The 17810-nt window shown below is 47.4% G+C and overlaps 1 protein-coding gene and 1 long non-coding RNA gene across 3 annotated transcripts in view; one reads left to right on the forward strand and one right to left on the reverse strand.

The window, feature by feature from the left end:
* PLXNC1 (plexin C1) overlaps positions 1-5083 on the reverse strand; it is a 157124-nt gene extending 152041 nt beyond the window's left edge. Inside the window, exon 1 of one of the 2 annotated variants that reach the window (XM_025284337.3) lies at positions 96-5079. In XM_025284337.3, the coding sequence (XP_025140122.1) occupies positions 96-1166 (1071 nt within the window). In that variant the 5' untranslated portion in view covers positions 1167-5079. Of the gene's footprint in view, positions 1-95 lie in introns of both variants that reach the window. The other variant, XM_044941823.2, reaches the window with a different exon arrangement.
* LOC112584623 lies at positions 1096-16911 on the forward strand. Its single transcript, XR_006550632.1, has 4 exons — positions 1096-1240; positions 15519-15716; positions 15792-15901; positions 16660-16911. It is a non-coding gene; the product is annotated as an uncharacterized LOC112584623 (long non-coding RNA).
* Positions 16912-17810: the final 899 nt, after the last annotated feature.

Below are 17810 nucleotides of genomic sequence, written 5' to 3' on the forward strand. Positions count from 1 at the left end.
ACCTGGTAAAGGTCAACCCTCTCTCCCTGCGGCTCTGCCTCGCCCGCGGCTCCGCAAAGGGAGCGCTCCCCTCCCCAGGAAGGGGCAGGACTTACGCAGTGGTTCTCGTTATTATCGATCTCGAAGTCCCAGCGGCAGATCCTGGTGCGCGCCTGGATCTCACTCATCCTGAAGAGGCAGAGTGCGGTGGTGGTGGGCGAGCGCTTCTCCTGGTCCTCTCCGGTGGCTGCGCTGAATACGCCCGCCCAGACGTCCAGGGCCTCCACCAAGTTGGAGGAGAGCAGCAGGCGACGGCCGTCTGGGTGGCCGTGGCCGCAGTTGAGGGCCGCCTGGCCCTGGAACAGGAGCATCTCGGAGCTCTTGGCGATGCGCGCCATGCTGGGCCAGCCGGTGGCGGCGCCTGTCGAGTAGTTGTAGGGGTAGTAGGGGAAGTAGACGCTGCCGTTCCAGAGAAAGGCGTCCACAAAGTGCAGGCTACCCCCGCCGTCGCGCAGCTTGAGGCGTCCCGTCTCCTTCGTGGCCAGGCTGCGCTTCCCCGTGTCCTTGAGCGCGATGGCCGTTTCGCGGTCGGACGCCGCAGGGTTGCAGCGGCTCGCCGTCTCGGACTCGGGCAGCACATAGGTGGCGGCCACTGCCAAGTACCAGCTCTGGGTGTCGTTCGCGTAGTACACCACGCCGGCCGTCGAGCCCTGCGGGTGACACGACACCACTTCGGTGCCGTTGCGCAGGGAGCTGCGGCTCAGATTGCCCAGGGGTCGCACCTCGCAGGCGCCCCGGTCGAAGGTCCAGCCGGTGAGCAGCAGCCCCTCGAGGCCGGCCGCCCCCTCGCGGTAGGGCAGCAGCAGCTTGCTGAAGCTGCTGCCCGGCCGGGGCCGCGCGGGGGGCGTCAGCGGGACGGGCTCCGAGCAGTTGCCCGCTTGGTCCCGGTATAGGCGCGAGAGCCTGTGCTCCAGGCTGTAGTCCAGCTGGTCTAGGCAGCTGCCGCTCGCCACGAACACGCCGTCCTCCCGGCTCACCGCGATGGCTCCGATAGCTTGCTCCGACCGCCACACGGGCTCGTCCGCGCCCCGGCCGGGCGCCGCGAGCGCCAGCAGATAGGCAAGCAGCGGCAGCAGCGCTGCGGGGCGCGGGGGGCGCGGCGGTGCCTTCCTCCAGGAGACCTCCATGGGGCTGTGGCGGGGTGGGGGGGGGGGCCGCCCCCGGGCAGGGCGCGCGGCGGCGACAGCGGCTCAGGCGCGCGGTGAGTGAGACGCGGGCGGCGGCGGCTCCTGCGCGCGCTCGGGTTCCCGCGGCCGCCCCATCCCCGCGGCTCGCCCGGGAAGGAGAGCGGGGAGGGCGGCGCGCGGCGGGCTCGTTCCGGCAGCCTGTGCAGCAGCGGCGGCGGCGGCGGCAAGCCCTGCGCGCTCCGGCGCCGCTTCCTCCGGGCCCTCCTTCTCCGGAGAGTTCCTCTGTGCAATGCTGGCGCTCGAGGGGAGGCGCGGAGGGGAAGGGAGGGGACGGGCGGAGGGGAGCTAGGCAGGCGGGGAGGGCTGGAGAGGTTGGGTGCGCTTGTGCGTTTCACTTTCCCATTGTGAAAGTGGGATGCAACTGGCCCCCTTCCTCATCCTCTTCCTCCTCCTCCCTCCGCCTCCTGGCCGCCCGCCCTCCCTCCACGCCCATCTCCCCTCCCCTCTTGATTCGGTGAGATAGGGAGGAGGGAGGTCTCGTAATTTGGGTTACTGTGTAGGTGGCCTCTTTCATCTATTCATAACAAAGCTGAGCCGCCTGCCGCCGCCACCACCATAGCCCCTTAGCTCTCCCGGGGCTCCCGGGGCGCGCTAACAGCGCACCAAGCTGGCTCCGGCGCCTGTCCGCCCGCGGGGCTGCTCCAACGCTCGGGTTTTGTTTACGAGAGCGGCGCGGAGAGATGCGCAAGGCTCGGGGAACTAGGACCCAGGCCGCCAAAGGGTTGCAGCTGAGGCCCGGGGCTAGGGCCAGTGGGAGGCTGCGAGGGCTGCTGACAGGTGTGGAGCGGCGGGAGGGAGGCCCTGGGGAGGAGCGCGAGAGAGGGAAACACTGACAAGCCCGAGGCTCAAGGAACAGAGGCGCCCCTGTGACAGGAGATGGGTTTCCCCGGGTCAGAGGAGTGAGGTGGAGGAAAGGCAGGCGCCGAGATTCTGGTTCTGGACAATCCCTGGGGCCGGAGCTCCCATACTTGAGGAGGTTCTCTCATTTCCCTTGGCAACGGAGACCCAGGCTTTCAAACCTAGCACTTAGCAAGTTCTACTCATCATCTAACCTGAATGATCATGGCTAATGTTTATTGAGTGCAAACTGCGTGCCGGGTCCCGCTTGAAATTCATTACGTGGATTAAAACTCATTTAATACCCATAACAACCCTGTTAGTGACTTGTTATAATCAGCCCCATTTCGTTAGGAGGGGTGGAGACGTTGCGGAACTCGCCGGGGGTCCTACTGCTGGCAGACAGCAGAAGTGAGATTCGAATTCTTGTCTAGCTCCAGGGCCGCTTACACCGCCCTCTCTAGCCAAGTTCCACCTGTGGTCTTTACGGAACTACCTGGAGAGCATTCTCAGCAGGTGGGACAGAAAAGTTCCCCAAGTTAAATGTTCCCACCTACCTCCCAGCCCAGACTTCAGAGTCAAGTACCCTTATTTCCCTAGAGGCGCTCCCTCTGTTTCCCTCTTTCGCACCTCTTTCCTTTGGACTCGCTGAGGTCCCACCAACCCACCAAGGCGGCAAATACCAGCTGGGCTGCCCCCCAAACCACCAAGAACTTCTGGAGCTCAGTGACTATCTGAATCATTGCACACCTGTGTGTAGGTTCATGCTTTCTCAGAAGGGAGCCTCAGAGACTGCACAGATACCTCCCAGCTCTGAGGCAGCTGCACCTTACCATCTGGCAGGTGATCCGGGGGTGCAGCAGGGGGACCCCGAGAACCCGGTGCACCCCATGAGAGAGGATCTGTGACCCTTTCCAGGCCATTTCCAGACCAGAGGCCCCAGGGAGGGTAATTGGTCACGACCCCTTTCTTCCTTCCCCTCCCAGTTTCACAATTCTAGATGGAATCGGTTTGGGGGTGGGGTGGGGTGCCTGTGCTTCGTCTAGAAGCTGAGTCCTTCTGAAGGAGCAGCTGTTGCAGGTGTTAACTTCTACCATAGTGCCCCAAGTTCTCCCCTGTGCTGAGGGACAGGGCAGGAGGAGATTGATCTGGAAGGCTAAAGCAAAGGAGGGTGAGGGGAAGCAAGAAGCACAAGAGGAACTGGGGTTTCCAATCTGGACGTGCAGTTAAAGGCTCACATCATCCCGGCAGTAGCTCTCATACTTTGAATTCACAAGTGGTCATCTTTCCATTTGTCCTTTCCTTGTTTGAAATTGGATAACATTATCTTTGCCTGCCAGGAGGCAGCACATGCTTTCCCACAAGCTGTCAGGTCCCTCTTTCTGCTGCGGTGACGGCGGTTGGGGTGCCAGTGAGGAGAGAAGAGGAGCAAGGGAAAGACCTAGAGCTACCAGATCGAGGTGAATCAGGAGATCTTTAGGCGAGGCTAATCAGACACGCTCTGCTCCAAAATAATCAGGCGTCACTCCCTGCACTGTCTTCCCACCTGAAATGTTTTAAGAATTTTTGCACTGCTGACAGTGGAAAAAGTGGTGTCTTGGAAGCATCTGCAGTAGCTCATGGAACCCTTCACAGCATAGGAGGGGATGTGTGTGCCCATATTTTGACAGCGTTCCCCGTGAATGGTGAAGAAACACAATGATCTTCACTGCCTTCATGAGCCGGCTGTGGCAATGTTGTTGTGAGAAGCAACAGTTCAATTCCATTCTGGAGATAGTTTTACTTCACTGGTAACCAAGTAATTTCTTGAAGTCCCATAGAGTTGGTACAATCAGGAGCAGACCATCTTGGGAGCTATTTGGATTAAACATACTCTGTGGTGCGGCATTTTGATCACTACTCAATTCATTGCTGCCTCGTGTTGAAAAAGAAACAGCATCTTAAAAAACTCTACCAGCAAGAAGCATAAGTGGCTTTGATGGCTACAGTCTCTTGCCATTCTACTGGGATCATAAGCCCCACTCTTGAGAGCAGGCTTCTTTTCTCTCCCATTTAATTGTATGCAGGCTCCTATGGCGAAAGAAATCAGAATCTGTGCCTATTTTTTGGCATGAAAAATGTAGAGGACTAGGAAGCATATGAATGTGTTCTTTGCTGATTCTATCCTGTTTGGTACAAACACATTTGGCCCATTCCAATTTTCCTGTGTGCTAAAGCTCCACCTTCAGGACATAAGTTCACGTTTGAAAAAGGTGGGAAACATGAACAACCAAAATAAATATTTAGGCATGTGGATTCTGAATGTTTTTGATCGCTTTCTCTCGGACACCACTGTCTGACCGAGGATGCGAATCCCACTGGTGACCAGGTTTCCCTCTCCCAGTGCTGGAGCCCAGCCCATCGGGTGTCACGTATTGCACATTCAGAACTCCTTGTAACACAACTGGCTGAAACCCCAAAAAAGGAAGATGGTGCAGATTTATCCTCCAGACAGAGACCTGCTACCACGGAAACAAGCAGTTCAGACTGATTCGGAGCAGTTTTTATTTGTAGCATTCACTAGATGGGAAAGTCTTCATAATGAGAAAATATCAACTCCCCCAGGCACCAAAGGCAATCTGGGTTAACCAGACCATCGACAATCAGACTCATTTCTGCTGGACAGGACTTTATAGATCCCGTGGCTTCCTGCCGAGGTTCAGGACATTAAGAACTGGTTGGCAGGCAACTGGTCACAGTCACAAGATGGCTATCTTTGGTGCTTCAGTGGTCTTTGGGAATGACTGGCCTGGCAGAGATGAAAAGCCACCAAGATTATTAGTTCCGGCAGCCAATGAGTTCTCTTTATACCTTATTTATGTAGCTATGACCCCCTCGGTGGCATTTGGAAAGCACCACTCAGGGGACTGAATAGTTCCAGTCATGTCCTTCTAGGACTTAAGACAGCTTTGCTCAAATCCATGTGGTCTTCCACATCAGGGCCCTTATCAGAGCTTCTAGCCCACTTTGTGACTGACAGGAAAAAGAAATGAGCCAGGCTTCTTTCTAGTCTGCTGATGAGTAGATGGTTGAAAGCAGATAAGATGAAGAGCCATTTAATAAGTTTGAATTGATGCTGAGAGACGAGTTGAATGTAGTTCAATAAACATGGAAAGTCAGTCAAAGGCACAGTTAAGATGTGGTAAAGGAACATTCATTGGAAGGACTGATACTGAAGCTCCAATACTTTGACCACCTGATGCAAAAAACAGACTCACTGGAAAAGACCCTGATGCTGGGAAAGATTGAGGGCAGGAGAAGAAGGGGGCGACAGAGGGTGAAAGGGTTGGATGGCATCACAGACTCAGTGGACGTGAGTTTGAGCAGAGTCTGGGACATAGTGAAGGACAGGGAAGCCTAGTGTGCTGCAGTTCATGGGGTCGTAAAGAGTTGGACACGACTGAGTGACTGAACAACCACAAAGGAACATGGTGCCTTGTCTTCCCTGCCCACCCAACAAGGCCCCACACAATTGCTGAGCATCTTATACTTTGGTGATGATGCCCATGCCTTTGGTTAAAGTGTTGAAGGCTCAGTGGTGTTCCTTCAGTAGGCAGAATTTGGTTTGCTCCCCCATTACAATTGTTTTTTTTGGACATCACATTGTCCTCATGGTCATTCACCAGCAGAGATACAACTGTAGAGGGGAGAGTGGATTGAATGTACAAGGTAACAATTCTTTACTCCAGGTCCAGTGACTTCCTTTAAGCTAACGGGGGCCCTCACTCAGCTCTAGGGATGGCTGAGTTATTGCCCTATGGAAGGGATGTCAAATGTCAGATGTTTTTAAGGGACTGTGGTGTTGAGGACATCACCCTGCCATCCTAGCACCTCCCTTCTCATGTAATACACTCAGCGTCATGAAGTTTCTCTTGAGCAAACTTCAGTGGTTAAGAGCATGAGACCATTATCAGCTGAAAGCAAAATACGGTAAATCATCAGCCATCACAGTGTTTTTCCAGACCAACCGGAGTTCATCTGGCACAATGCACAGAGTCATCCATTAATTATTCCTCCGGATCTGGGGGACCTCTGCAACTTGTGAGCAGTCTCTTGGTCACCAACTTTTCTCTGGTTTTACACAAAACCCGGGTCTATCCCTGCTCATGTTTTCCTTGCTGCTGTTTTGAAATGTGGAGCCAAAAGGGCATCATGGACTAGACACAAAATGCCGATCCCTCTTTAATACTTGCCCTGTGTCTCTGTCCTGCCGTCACAGCTCTGAGGCTCCCTATTAGTGTAATTGTAGGCCCTGAATCCTTTGATAACTGGAGGCTTGGCATAAACCCATTTAAAGAGAAGAGCTGCCAGAAACCAGGCCCTCATATTAATAACTCAAATTCTTGAAACGAATAGCAGAAGATAAGATAAACATGCAGATAACGTCACAGTCACTCATATTTCCGTTTCCTTGAGATTCTGACAGGGAGATGCTCTGAGCTGACGATGAAGTTGCTGGACTGGGCTGTGAGTGGTCTGCTGCTTGCCACCAAGTTGGCACACCTTCTCATTTTTAGGCCTTGCCACTCCCTAGAAAATATGTCCACCAAGGTGGATGAGAAGCAGCTGGCATCAGCTCTGAACTTGGGTTGTTGGCAACCAGAAGCTCAACATGTGGTCCCCAGGGTGAGGGCAGCCTCACTCGTCACCCATGGTGGGGAAGGCATTGGACGCGCAGACAGCATCATGCAGAGTCCCAAGGGCAAATCCGATGGAAGGCCAAGCGTTTACCTCGCCATTCTGCCCCTCCTCTAATCCTGTTTGTTTCTCCTTCCCCATTTGTGCTGGGTAGTTTCCACTGATCTCTACAGAACACAGTCCCACTCTGCTCTGTCCTGCTGTACACCTGCAAGTTTGACGTTTTTGGACATCCTCCTCGCTTTTTGGTTTCCAGTTAGGTCCAGCCAATCTGAGCCCCCATCAGGAGACCCAGGGGTGATGTCTGGATATTTATGCTTCCAGTAATCTGTGCAGTGGCCTTGTCCCTCTCCAAGGCCACAGAAGCTATGGTCAGCCCTGTTTTACAACTACATCTGTGGTCCCAGCCTTCTCTGGGTTATCAACAGCCTCCCCCTACTCTTCAGGTCTGCAGGAACCAACATCTCCCCCTGTTGCTGGCCCTGGCTGGTCTCCCTTCATCTCATCCACACCTCTGCCACGGTCCCTTCACTAACAAACCCATTTGCCTGGGTCACTTCTTTTCTGTCAGAACCATAACTGATGTACCAGCCCCGCTCCAAGCATGGGTGGAGAAGGGAACGAGAATGCTACTTAAATCTGTACCTTCTATTTGTCCACTGATGGGGAGCATGGGACACTGCTAAGCACAGAGGAACTCCTAGTCTTTCTCTCCAAATGTTTGGCTCCCCCCATCTGGATTTTGGAAAATCTCCATTTCTTTCTCCCCTTTGCAACAGGCTTTCCTACACTAGTTCAGCTTGGTGATAGAGACAAATGGAAACCTGACTGAGTAAGATTATATATTTTTTTCCAGTTAAGTCATAAAACTAAAAGCTTTACCTTAAAAGTAAACCGAGAACTACTGGGCGCTAAGGGTTCAAAAGGTGGTGGGGAGCAGGGATGGTTCTGATATCTGAAACACTGCTGAACGTTTGAAGTCTATTTTCAAATAAGACACAAGACTGAACACTCTGTCTTTTCCTTTTTAGACATTTTTCCTTAAGTCTGAACTTCAGCAGACCCTTCAATACAGTCTAGAAATTCCGTTTTTATTCATGATTCCCCAGAACAGGTTTATGAAAAGACTGCTATCCTCTCTTGTCTCCAGACCTCACCCCACCCCACCCCCACTAATATTTAGAGATAAATCAGGCCCTCTGGGCTCCTTCATAGCTCAAGGACAGGTGACACGCACAGCGTTCCATGCAGTCGAAATAGAAACCATCTTGAGTTCTAAAGCCAGGAGTTCTTTAGAGGGAACTTTATTTTTACTCTGCTGTGACTTCTCGGCTTTCATCATCTGAACCAGCTAATTTGAAACCAGACTCCCCTCCTTTGTTGGACATTCTTAATGGTGATTAAATATTTACGCTGTCAGAGGCCTTTTTTTCCCCACCATGAAAGCTGCAATTTGGAACATTCAGGAGCTTTAATTGTGAGGAGAGACGCACTGACATTCATCGTCAAAATGCTCAAAGATGCTTTGCTCAGTCGCTTTGACTGGGGGGTGGGGGTGCTGGCGACAGGACAGGTGTGTGTTCCCAGCAAACTAGATTTCTTGCTTAATGAGGACTGGAGATGGAGCTGTTTGAAGCCACTTAGCAGAACTGGGCTGAATCGAGGCCCCCTTGCGGCTGTAGGACTGCTGGAAGCCCACCCACTGGGACCCAGGGCTCATGGACCTGGGTTCGCGAATGCCCAACTGTGGAGCAGGTGAGGTTTGCCATCCAGGCTCTCTGAATCCCTTTTATGTGGTCTCTTCCTCGCTTGGTGGTATTACCTCCAGCCGCCCCAGCCCCTTGGGAAGCCCAGCATAATGATTAAGTGCTTGGGCTGTAGAGTGCGTCACCATGAAGGGTGAGCCCTGTACTAGGGCATCTGGCCAACGGGGGGGCAAGAGGAACTGAAATCCAGCCCACCTCTGCTCACCCTCAAGGAAGAGATGCTTTTTCTTTTTACAAAGACTTTACAAGGCTAGTGTTAGCCTTAGTCAGGCCTAAGTTCCAAATCTAGTGCCATCACCCCAAAACTATGTAGCCTTGGGTTCTCTGAGCCTCAGTGTCCTCACAGTAGCCGGGAAATAGTAGCATCTAACCTTATGGGAATTTTCAAGCATACTAAATGACACCATCATCATCACTACCATTACTCTAATGCTTTGCTAACCCATCATTAGTCTGCTAGGGCTGCCATAACAAAGTACCACTGACTGGGTGGCTTAAACAACAGAAATCTATTTATTTCCCTATAGTTCTGGAGCCTGCAAATCCGAGATCAAGGCGTGGTGGAGTTGGTTTCTTCTGAGGCCTCTCTCCTTGTAGACAGCCGTCTCTTCCCTGTGTTTTCACCTAGTCTTCTCTCTGTATCTAACTATGTCCAGATTTCCTTTTTCCTTATAAGGATGCCAGTCCACCCTGAAGCCCTCCTTTTACTTCTTTAAAGACTCCCATATCCAAATACAGTCATATTTTGAGATATTGGGGGGTCAGGATTTCAACAGATGAATTTTGGAGTGTGTTGGAACACAATTCAGCCCATAATACTCATTTTAAATCTCATCCTTAGAGGAGAATTTGAACTAGTGTTTCCTGGGCATATGCCCAGTACTGAGCACACTTACTTGAATTTGACCAGCACTTAAGACTTAGGTCATCCTCTGGCTCTAACCATCATTATTGTCAAAACCAACTAGTATTTACTAAGGAACTTCCCTCTACAGGGCTTTGTGCTAAGAGCTAGTGATATACTTGGTACTGTCATCCATTTTTAGCAACGGGATATTTCTTCAACAAGGCAGACCTTTCCATGCCTCCATCCCCTTGCATATACTTCTCATCTAAAACATCCTTTCCCTGGGACTTCCTTGATGATCCAGTGGCTAAGACTCCACACTCCCAATGCAAGGGACCCAGGTTCAAACCCTGGTCAAGGAACTAGATCCCACATGCTGCAATGAAGACCTAGCACAGCCAAAGAAATAAATACATGTTTAAAAGGAAAACTAAAACATCCTTTCTCTCTTCTCTGCCTTGCAAACTCCTATGCATCCTTCAAGACCCAATTTAAAAGCCACTTTCTCCTGGAAGTCTTTATTGAAAGTATGCTAGAAGCTCTCTACTAGACTATGAACTTTAAAAATCATTTTACATTAAAATAGAAATCAAGTTCTGATTCATCTTCATGCCCCCGGGAATGGGCACAGGGCCTCGTGTAATGTAAATGTTCATTCACTTATTCTAATATAGGAATGAGTATCGCTTCCTTGCCAGACTACCTTCTAGCAGTGTACTTAAACTTGCCTATTGAATGTGTTTAACTGATTTCTCCATTTGGTTGTGAATCCCCTTTTCTGAACTTGAACAACACTTTATCTGCCAGTCTATGAAAGCATTTAAATCTTGCAGTCTACATTATTCATTCTACATTAGTCATGTATATAGTTCTTCTGTTCAACTGTGGATTCCTTGAGGTCAAGGATGGTGTCTTATTCAGTTTATCACCATAATTCCCTTTATTCCCTCACACTTGTTGTTCATTTACCTGCTCATTCCTCTAACAAATACTTTCTGAGAACCTACCATGAGCTAAGCATGTGTTGAGAGTTGGGGCAGTGAGCTAGACTGATGGTTCCCTCCCTGTGCAGCTTCTTAAGCCTTGCCCAGACTCAATGGTCAACATTGGCTGAACTGCACTCTAAACACTGCAGATGCTAGACACAGGGCGTCATTCTTTGGGGTACCCACAGCCCTAGATACAATGACAACCTAGCATACATATAATGCATATTTACCAATTTGTGAATTCATTATCTCTGTAAAGACAGAGAACAGAATTGAGAAGAGCGATAGCCAACCACAAAAATATATATTATTGACAATATGGAGACGCACCCACTGAATTCATGTATGAGTACAGCATTCAGATTATTTGTTAATTTATAGCATCTTTGAAACTTTGACAACGGCTTTGTGTTGAAAAGAGAAGAGTCTTATACTGTAATTATGTTAGACAAGCTTATAATAATTATCAATGGAGTTCCAATAATACTTTAAGAATTCCAGTGAACATTAAGATCACATTAGTATTTAAACTTAAAATTTGAAATCACACAGGTATTTAAAATTAAGCTCTTTAAAATTGAAAGTGTACAGATTCAGAATTTTCTGTTTTTTAATAGCCAAGTATTCTAACAAATATAAACCCTCCTTTTCATGGTGGAAACTTCTATTTATAATAAAAAAACTTAAAAAAAAAAAAAAACTTTATCTACAGTGCTTAGTGGACCCCTTCTAGATCCAGTGAGAGTTTAAATAATCACCACTCTTTAACATATCTTGAATGATATTCTCTATTTTGTTTGAAAAATATGGTAAGATGCCAGATATCTGGACCCTTACAGGGTAGGGGACACACCCATCAACAGACAAGTTTTCAAGGGTATATCATTCTATTATGCTTAGAAAGAGCCAAGTTTTGATACACGCTAGGATTCCCCCTAGTGGATATAAAAGGTACTTGATAAGAAAAAATAGATACCACCTAAGGGGAGTTGCCGGGTACTGTGGTTTACAAGCTTTCTTTCATTCCTTCCTAGCATCTGTTCCCCTGAAGGTGGAAGTATGTCACCAATTAATAGAGATTTGGACTAGCACTCATCTTTCTATCTAGTGTCCATAGTAATTAAGGTATCTGCCTGCAGGCTTGCAAATGCAGCATGAAATTACAGTCAGCCTTAGAACCAAGCAATAAACTGAACATTCTTTAAAACAACACTACCTGATTTCCATGACAGTCCCCCAATCAAATTCTCACTGTAACTATTTGGGTCCAAATTGATATGGTGCCTTAATCCAAATCATGAAAACGACTGGCTCTTTTCAGAGAATCTATTAATGTTAATAACTATGTCAGTGGTGGACAACTACTTAAAAAAGTGCTTTTGTATATTGTCCAAATAAGATTTTCTGGGTGTCAGTTTTTGTCATGTTTTTTGAAAAATACCCACTACTTGCCATGTGGAATGTTTATGAATTCATTCCATCCACACTTGTTGATTATAGGCATAGCACCTCATATCAGAGGGAAGGAGGAAACAGATCTGAATAAGACACATTTCTCAGCCTCTGAAAAGCTGATAATCTACTCTGACATGTCAATTTTTTGTCTCCTTTACTGATCCCCATTTTCTATCTACCTCTTTAAATGATGGGTGGAGAACCATGGTAACTATATTTGTCTGCCCTGAAAGCTTTACCATCACTGTTCTTCTGGGAATAGAACCCGTCCCTATGTCCCACCCCCAACCTGATGACAATGTGAACTCATGACACATGACGTAGGTCAGGCCAATCTAAGTGTTCAATAGCTGGCAACAGTGTTTGGTATAAGGATAGGTCATATGACCCAACCAAAGCCACTCAGAGTTATTTCTAGGGATTGTTAGGCAATGGCAACCCACTCCAGTCTTCTTGCCTGGAAAATCCCACAGACGGAGGAGCCTGGTAGGCTACAGTCCATGGGGTTGCAAAGAGCTGGACACGACTGAGCAACTTTACTTTCTTTCTTGTTATAGTGTGGTGGCGGGGAAAGAGTCTCACTCGGATGGCTATTCTGGAGCTACCAATGACTTTATTCTCCACCTAGCAGAAAAGTCCAGTCTGAAATTGGAGGCAATGAGGCAAATATTCAAAGAGAAGCAGACATAAGACAGATACACACACACACACACTCTCTCTCTCTCTCTCTGAATGAAGCCCACCGGGACTGGGTTCTCAGTCTTGGTCCTTTGATTTGAGTTGTCTTGGGTTGAGTTTCTCTCCTTTGCCCTGTGTCTGGCCCTCTCTTATCCCAGCTCTGTTCTTCCTGGTCAGCATCACCAATATTATCTGCTGAAGACTAAATTTCTAGATGAGAGTGACCTCTTGAGCATTATATGTCTAAATGCCTACTGGTCATCTCTCTTGGACATTCCACATGCATCTCAAACCAACGTTCTTCCACCTTTCCCCCACATATTCTCAGTTTCAATGGATGATGCCACTGTCCACTTAGGTTCTCAAGCCAAAAGCTGTAAGTCATCCTGGATTCTTCCATCTGTGTATCTAATCAGCTAGCAAGACCATGTCCATTCATTGATTTTTATCTCCTCAAGATTCCTCTTATCCCAGACCCCTTCTGTTTTCTTATTCCTCCTCCTCAGCACAGCCCCTTGTGGCTTCACATCTGGGCCACTGTAGGTGAGGCTGGTATTCCTGGCCTCAGGCTCATTGTCTACCCCTCCCATCCAACTTTTGCATTGCCTTCTCATTCCCTTCCAAGATGGAAAATTGATGAGGTTTCTTACTGTTAAAAAATCCCTCAATGCCTCCCCATTGTTTTCCAGTTTTTTTATGTCGTGGTCTCATGAGATTCCACCCTGCTTGGATCCACCTTCCTGGATCCACACGAGGCTTCTTGCTGCTGGAGGTGATCAGTCTAAGGGCTCTGGCTGCCAGGCTCTGCCCAGTAGTCCCAAGGACTTGAGAGGGCAAGGAAGTATCTCAATGTACCATATGCCATACTTCTGGGGAAGCTCTGGCTTAGAGATTACTGCTTACACTTCTTGTGTGCTAAGTTGCTTCAGTCGTGTCTGACTCTTTGTGACCCCATGGACTGTAGCCTGCTAGGCTCCTCTGTCCATGGGATTTCCCAGGCAAGAATACTGTAGTGGGTTGCCATTTCCTACTCAAGGGATCTTCCCGACCCAGGCACTAAACCCAAGTCTCTTATGTCACCTGCATTGGCAGGCGGGTTCTTTACCAACCTTGCCACCTGGGAAGCCATAAAAGGACCCTGACTGCCTGTTTTTGCAATGCTCTGTTCCCATGCCTCTGTGTGTATGTGTAACCGTGCCCTGGGCCAAGCTAACTGGAGAGTAGTCGTGCAGGGCCAGTAAACCTGAACTCACGGACATCTGTGGGCACTGGTTGATATGCCTGGGGGCTTTCGTTTGGTTTGGTTCTGCCTAAAGGTGGAGGTTGATACTAGGATTCTGCGGAAAGACCCTAAGAAAAGCAGATGAGAACAGTATGCCTCCTCTTTCTCGGACAATTCCCTGTAGAGAGCAGGGGTAGGGAGGAGGTAGAAGGTATATTTTGACCAAAGGCCTATGATATTCAAGGCATTCACACACCATCTTGGGATCTAGTGATAGAGTGAAACAGAGTCAGAGAGTCAGACTTTCTTGCCAGCTTTGCAGAGAATACTGTTTAAGCATCAGAGGAGATGCAGAGTAGGAAGGAGGAAGCCACAATCAAAGATGTTGTCCTGGAGGCTCCCAAAAGTGATTGGAGAGACTGAAGAAGAAAGGAGTTCAATCTAGAGTTATACAGATTGAGGATATCAGCCAGGAAAACTCAGCGGTATTAGCCATGGGATCACACTGGTAATCACTGGAGAAATCTGTGAAAAAAATAGTTTACAGAAGTTATGCATACAAGTTATGATGTGTTTAGTTATAAGGGGGGAAAAAAGTCTAAATACTTGTAGCATGGACAAGTAGGGGTTAATTTTTTCCCCCCACACAAGGAGTCCAGTTGCCAGGATTGGTTGCTATTCAGTGTTACTATCAAAGAGCCCCCCAGGCTCCTATTATCTTTCTGCTGTCACAAGATAGCTGCCACAGTCGCAAACATCATAACAGTTTTCTAGACAAGAGGAGAAAGCTAGTTTTCTCCTAGCAAGACTGTCTTTCTATGTCCAAACGCAAGGCCCTGGGCTGACTTCCCCTTCTATCTCATTGACCAGAAAGGTGGTTATATACTCACCCTGGACCAATCACTGGCAAAGAGAAAAGGAATGACCATACTTGGCGCCTGATTGGCTCATGAACTTGGGTCTGGGGAGGGAGCTTACCTTCCTTGAGCCCATCCCAGATTGGAAACTAAGGTTCTATTAGAAGGGAAGGAGGGAAGGAGAGGAGATGGGTGTTGGGTAGGTCAGGAATGCTGCTGCAATACTGATGGATTTATGGTTTCGCATTCCCTATTCCTATTGGCTAAAGTCCTACTCATCCTTTGGGTTCTCACTTTTAGCATCTTCTGACTTTTGTTTGCCAGAATTGACCTTCTCTGGTTTCACCAACATACCTGATTCACACCCCAATCCTTGCTCTCATTATACCCCGTTGCAATATGTATTGGTCTGAGGGCTGTCTGGCTTTAGACTCCTTGGGAGAACTAGTTATATTCATCTTTGTCTCTAATGGCTAGATTGATACCTGGCACATAGTGTTTAGTATCTGTGGAATAGATGTTGCATAAACAAATCCGAAATAGAAAATAATCATGTTAGCACTGGCACCTTCAAGCATGAAGACCCTCTAAATATGCACAGTCGACAGCTATTCAATTCAGCTACACCTATTTACGGAGGGTCTATTGTCTGCCAAGCACCAGAGGCAACTGAAGAGAAGGATAACACAGGATCCGTGAACTCAAAGAGCGTATGCGCTGCAAAGATAACTAACAATACAAAATAGCATCTGATAAGCGTCTCATTAGAGCTACAGGAGTGCAGAGACGGGGGAGCCAGAACACATTGGGACAGTTAATGGCATGGTAATTAAAATCCACAGGTAATCCCAAAATCTTAATTTAATCAATGATTTCAACCTCTGCCCATCAACGACTCCTTAGTGAGGGAGGAAAATTGTCAGATTTGAATGTCATTTCCCCTCGTGCCCTGCCTATCTTTCAGTGCACCTGTGACCCACAGTAAAAGAACCACATGGTAAAGAGCCAAAGAGGAAACCAGGAAGAAAAGGGGACCTTGGTGATTCACAGTTCAGACAGTCAGCTCGTGAATAGCTGAAAGCTGATGCAGTTTTCACCAGCGATTTGAGGATCAAATGATTCCATATTTCACAATTGAACGGCATTTGAGGTTTTTGTTAAGGTATGTTATTGGGAAAGAGGTAATTAAAACCAAGTGAAAGGCACAATGAAATGCACTAAATGATTAATTTCGTAGGCCCCTGTCTTCATGGAAGCTGTGCTTTGGCAATGGGGAATACTGAAATCTCCTCAAGCGTGGGGCACAGTGCTGAGAATCTCCTACAGGGCTCTTAACATCTTTTGCAGGTATGGGAGGCGGAAGGGCATGGACTTCTTTGAGAACCTAGTGAAGTCTACTGACTCTTCGCACAATATTTTTAAACTTCAAAACTTTTTAAATTAAAAAAAAAAATAGGATTAGAAAGAAAGTCAACTACGTGGAAATACAGTTATGAAATAATAAAATCATGACATGATAACAGATGTGCTTTTTTAGTAGCCTTCTACATAACTAGATCTAGTAGCACCTCTAATATGTAATCATGAGGTGAAGTAGGGATACATGTGAATCAACGTATTGGCAACAATTGACACATGATTTGAAAAGATCTGTGATGTCCCTTGTTGACAAAGTCACAGGCATTTCTATTACTATTCTAATGTGTTGCCCACGATTGTCATGGAAGGAAATGCCGAATTTCAGCTCCAGAAAATAAAGATGCAATTTTGTTTCACCATCCGAGGTCACGGACCCCAGTTAGAAACTGCTGCTCTGAGGCCCCTCAGCCGCCTGGAGACAAAGCTGGAAGCAGAGGCAGTGTGTGTTTTTCTGCTGCCGGTGGACAGGCGCACAGGATGCATTTCCCTCATCCAGTAATTTATTACAATTTATAATTCCGCTTCTTAAGAAATTAGGTTCTTAGGGAGATAGATTTAAAACCAAGAAGAGAAAAAGGGCCCGTAGAGGATGCTGGTTGGAAAAAACCCTTATTAAATTCACTCCCATTGTTTCCTTGGAATGTGGTTCTCTAACACTGATGTTCTTGTCTTTTCTGCTGACTTAGGACTTGCTGGATCCTTGACAGCCTCTCCTGGTATTCTTGCCTTATCAGACGTGGACCTCTCCGACACAGGCGAGATAAATTTCTATCCTCAGCCTAGAGAAGCAGTTGGCCTGCTCACTGCATCTCTGAAAATGGATGAGTGGCTAGGCCAGGTCCCTCTGGAAGGGCAACTTTGTGCCCATTAAAATACAAATGTGGAACTCCTGTAATTTTGTGTGTGTGTATGTGTGCAAATACCAAGCTGTAATCTTAGTTGACCCACCCAGTTGCCTAGGGTCTGGTGCACAGTTCCCCTTTCCTGTTTATTTTAAATTGTTACCTAAAGAAGAAGAGGAGGAGGGAGCGCAAAGGGAAGTGTCTTAACACTGTTGGGAAGGGTGGATTGCTATTTTATTGTTGCAAAAATGAAGTTCTCTCTCCGCTTGGAAACAAACACACCAGGCACCAATTCTCTTTCAGTAACTACTGTTTCATTCTCTCCATAAATGTGTCTTCAAAGGTTAGCTTCCACATCTGTAATTTTTTTTTAAAAGGTAAAAATATATTTGGTGGTAATCCTATATCTAAAAACTGGTAGATAATTAAAAAAAAAAAAAAAAAAAAAACAACTAGGTGATTTGCAGGGGGAAAAAATCCCTAGTTCTCAGACAGACTTATGAGGGCATCACATTCCAAAATACAGAGTTGTTACAGCTTCACATTTGACTGGTGACTCACTTACTATTTTAAAAACAAATAAAAAAGTAGCCTAAAGTAAAGAACACATCTGCTGGATGGTCATCTACTTGAATGTAGGTCATATTTTTCCCAATCAGCAGGCACAGAATGAATCACTTCTTCATTTGTATTGGCATTTCAATTATAAGACAAGCAGAGCATAAATCCTACCCTATTAATGCTATTTGCGTGTGTTTCTTTTTGATTTTGAATTTTTGGCTCCAGTCTTGGCATCTCTAGGGTCTTTCTGGACAATTATTAGGTTCTCAGTAAACATTTACTGAATGGGATGTAATTAAAGAAGGTGTTGCTAGCTAGGGACAATACAGCAAATGATTTGTCTGTAAAACCTGATCAGCAGTTAAAAAGATTTTCCAAATAGAAAGATTTTCCATTCTTCCAATAATGAAGAATGGATTTTCAGAAGGGTCTAA

Source organism: Bubalus bubalis, chromosome 4, assembly GCF_019923935.1.
Source record: "Bubalus bubalis isolate 160015118507 breed Murrah chromosome 4, NDDB_SH_1, whole genome shotgun sequence".
Lineage (NCBI taxonomy): Eukaryota > Metazoa > Chordata > Mammalia > Artiodactyla > Bovidae > Bubalus > Bubalus bubalis.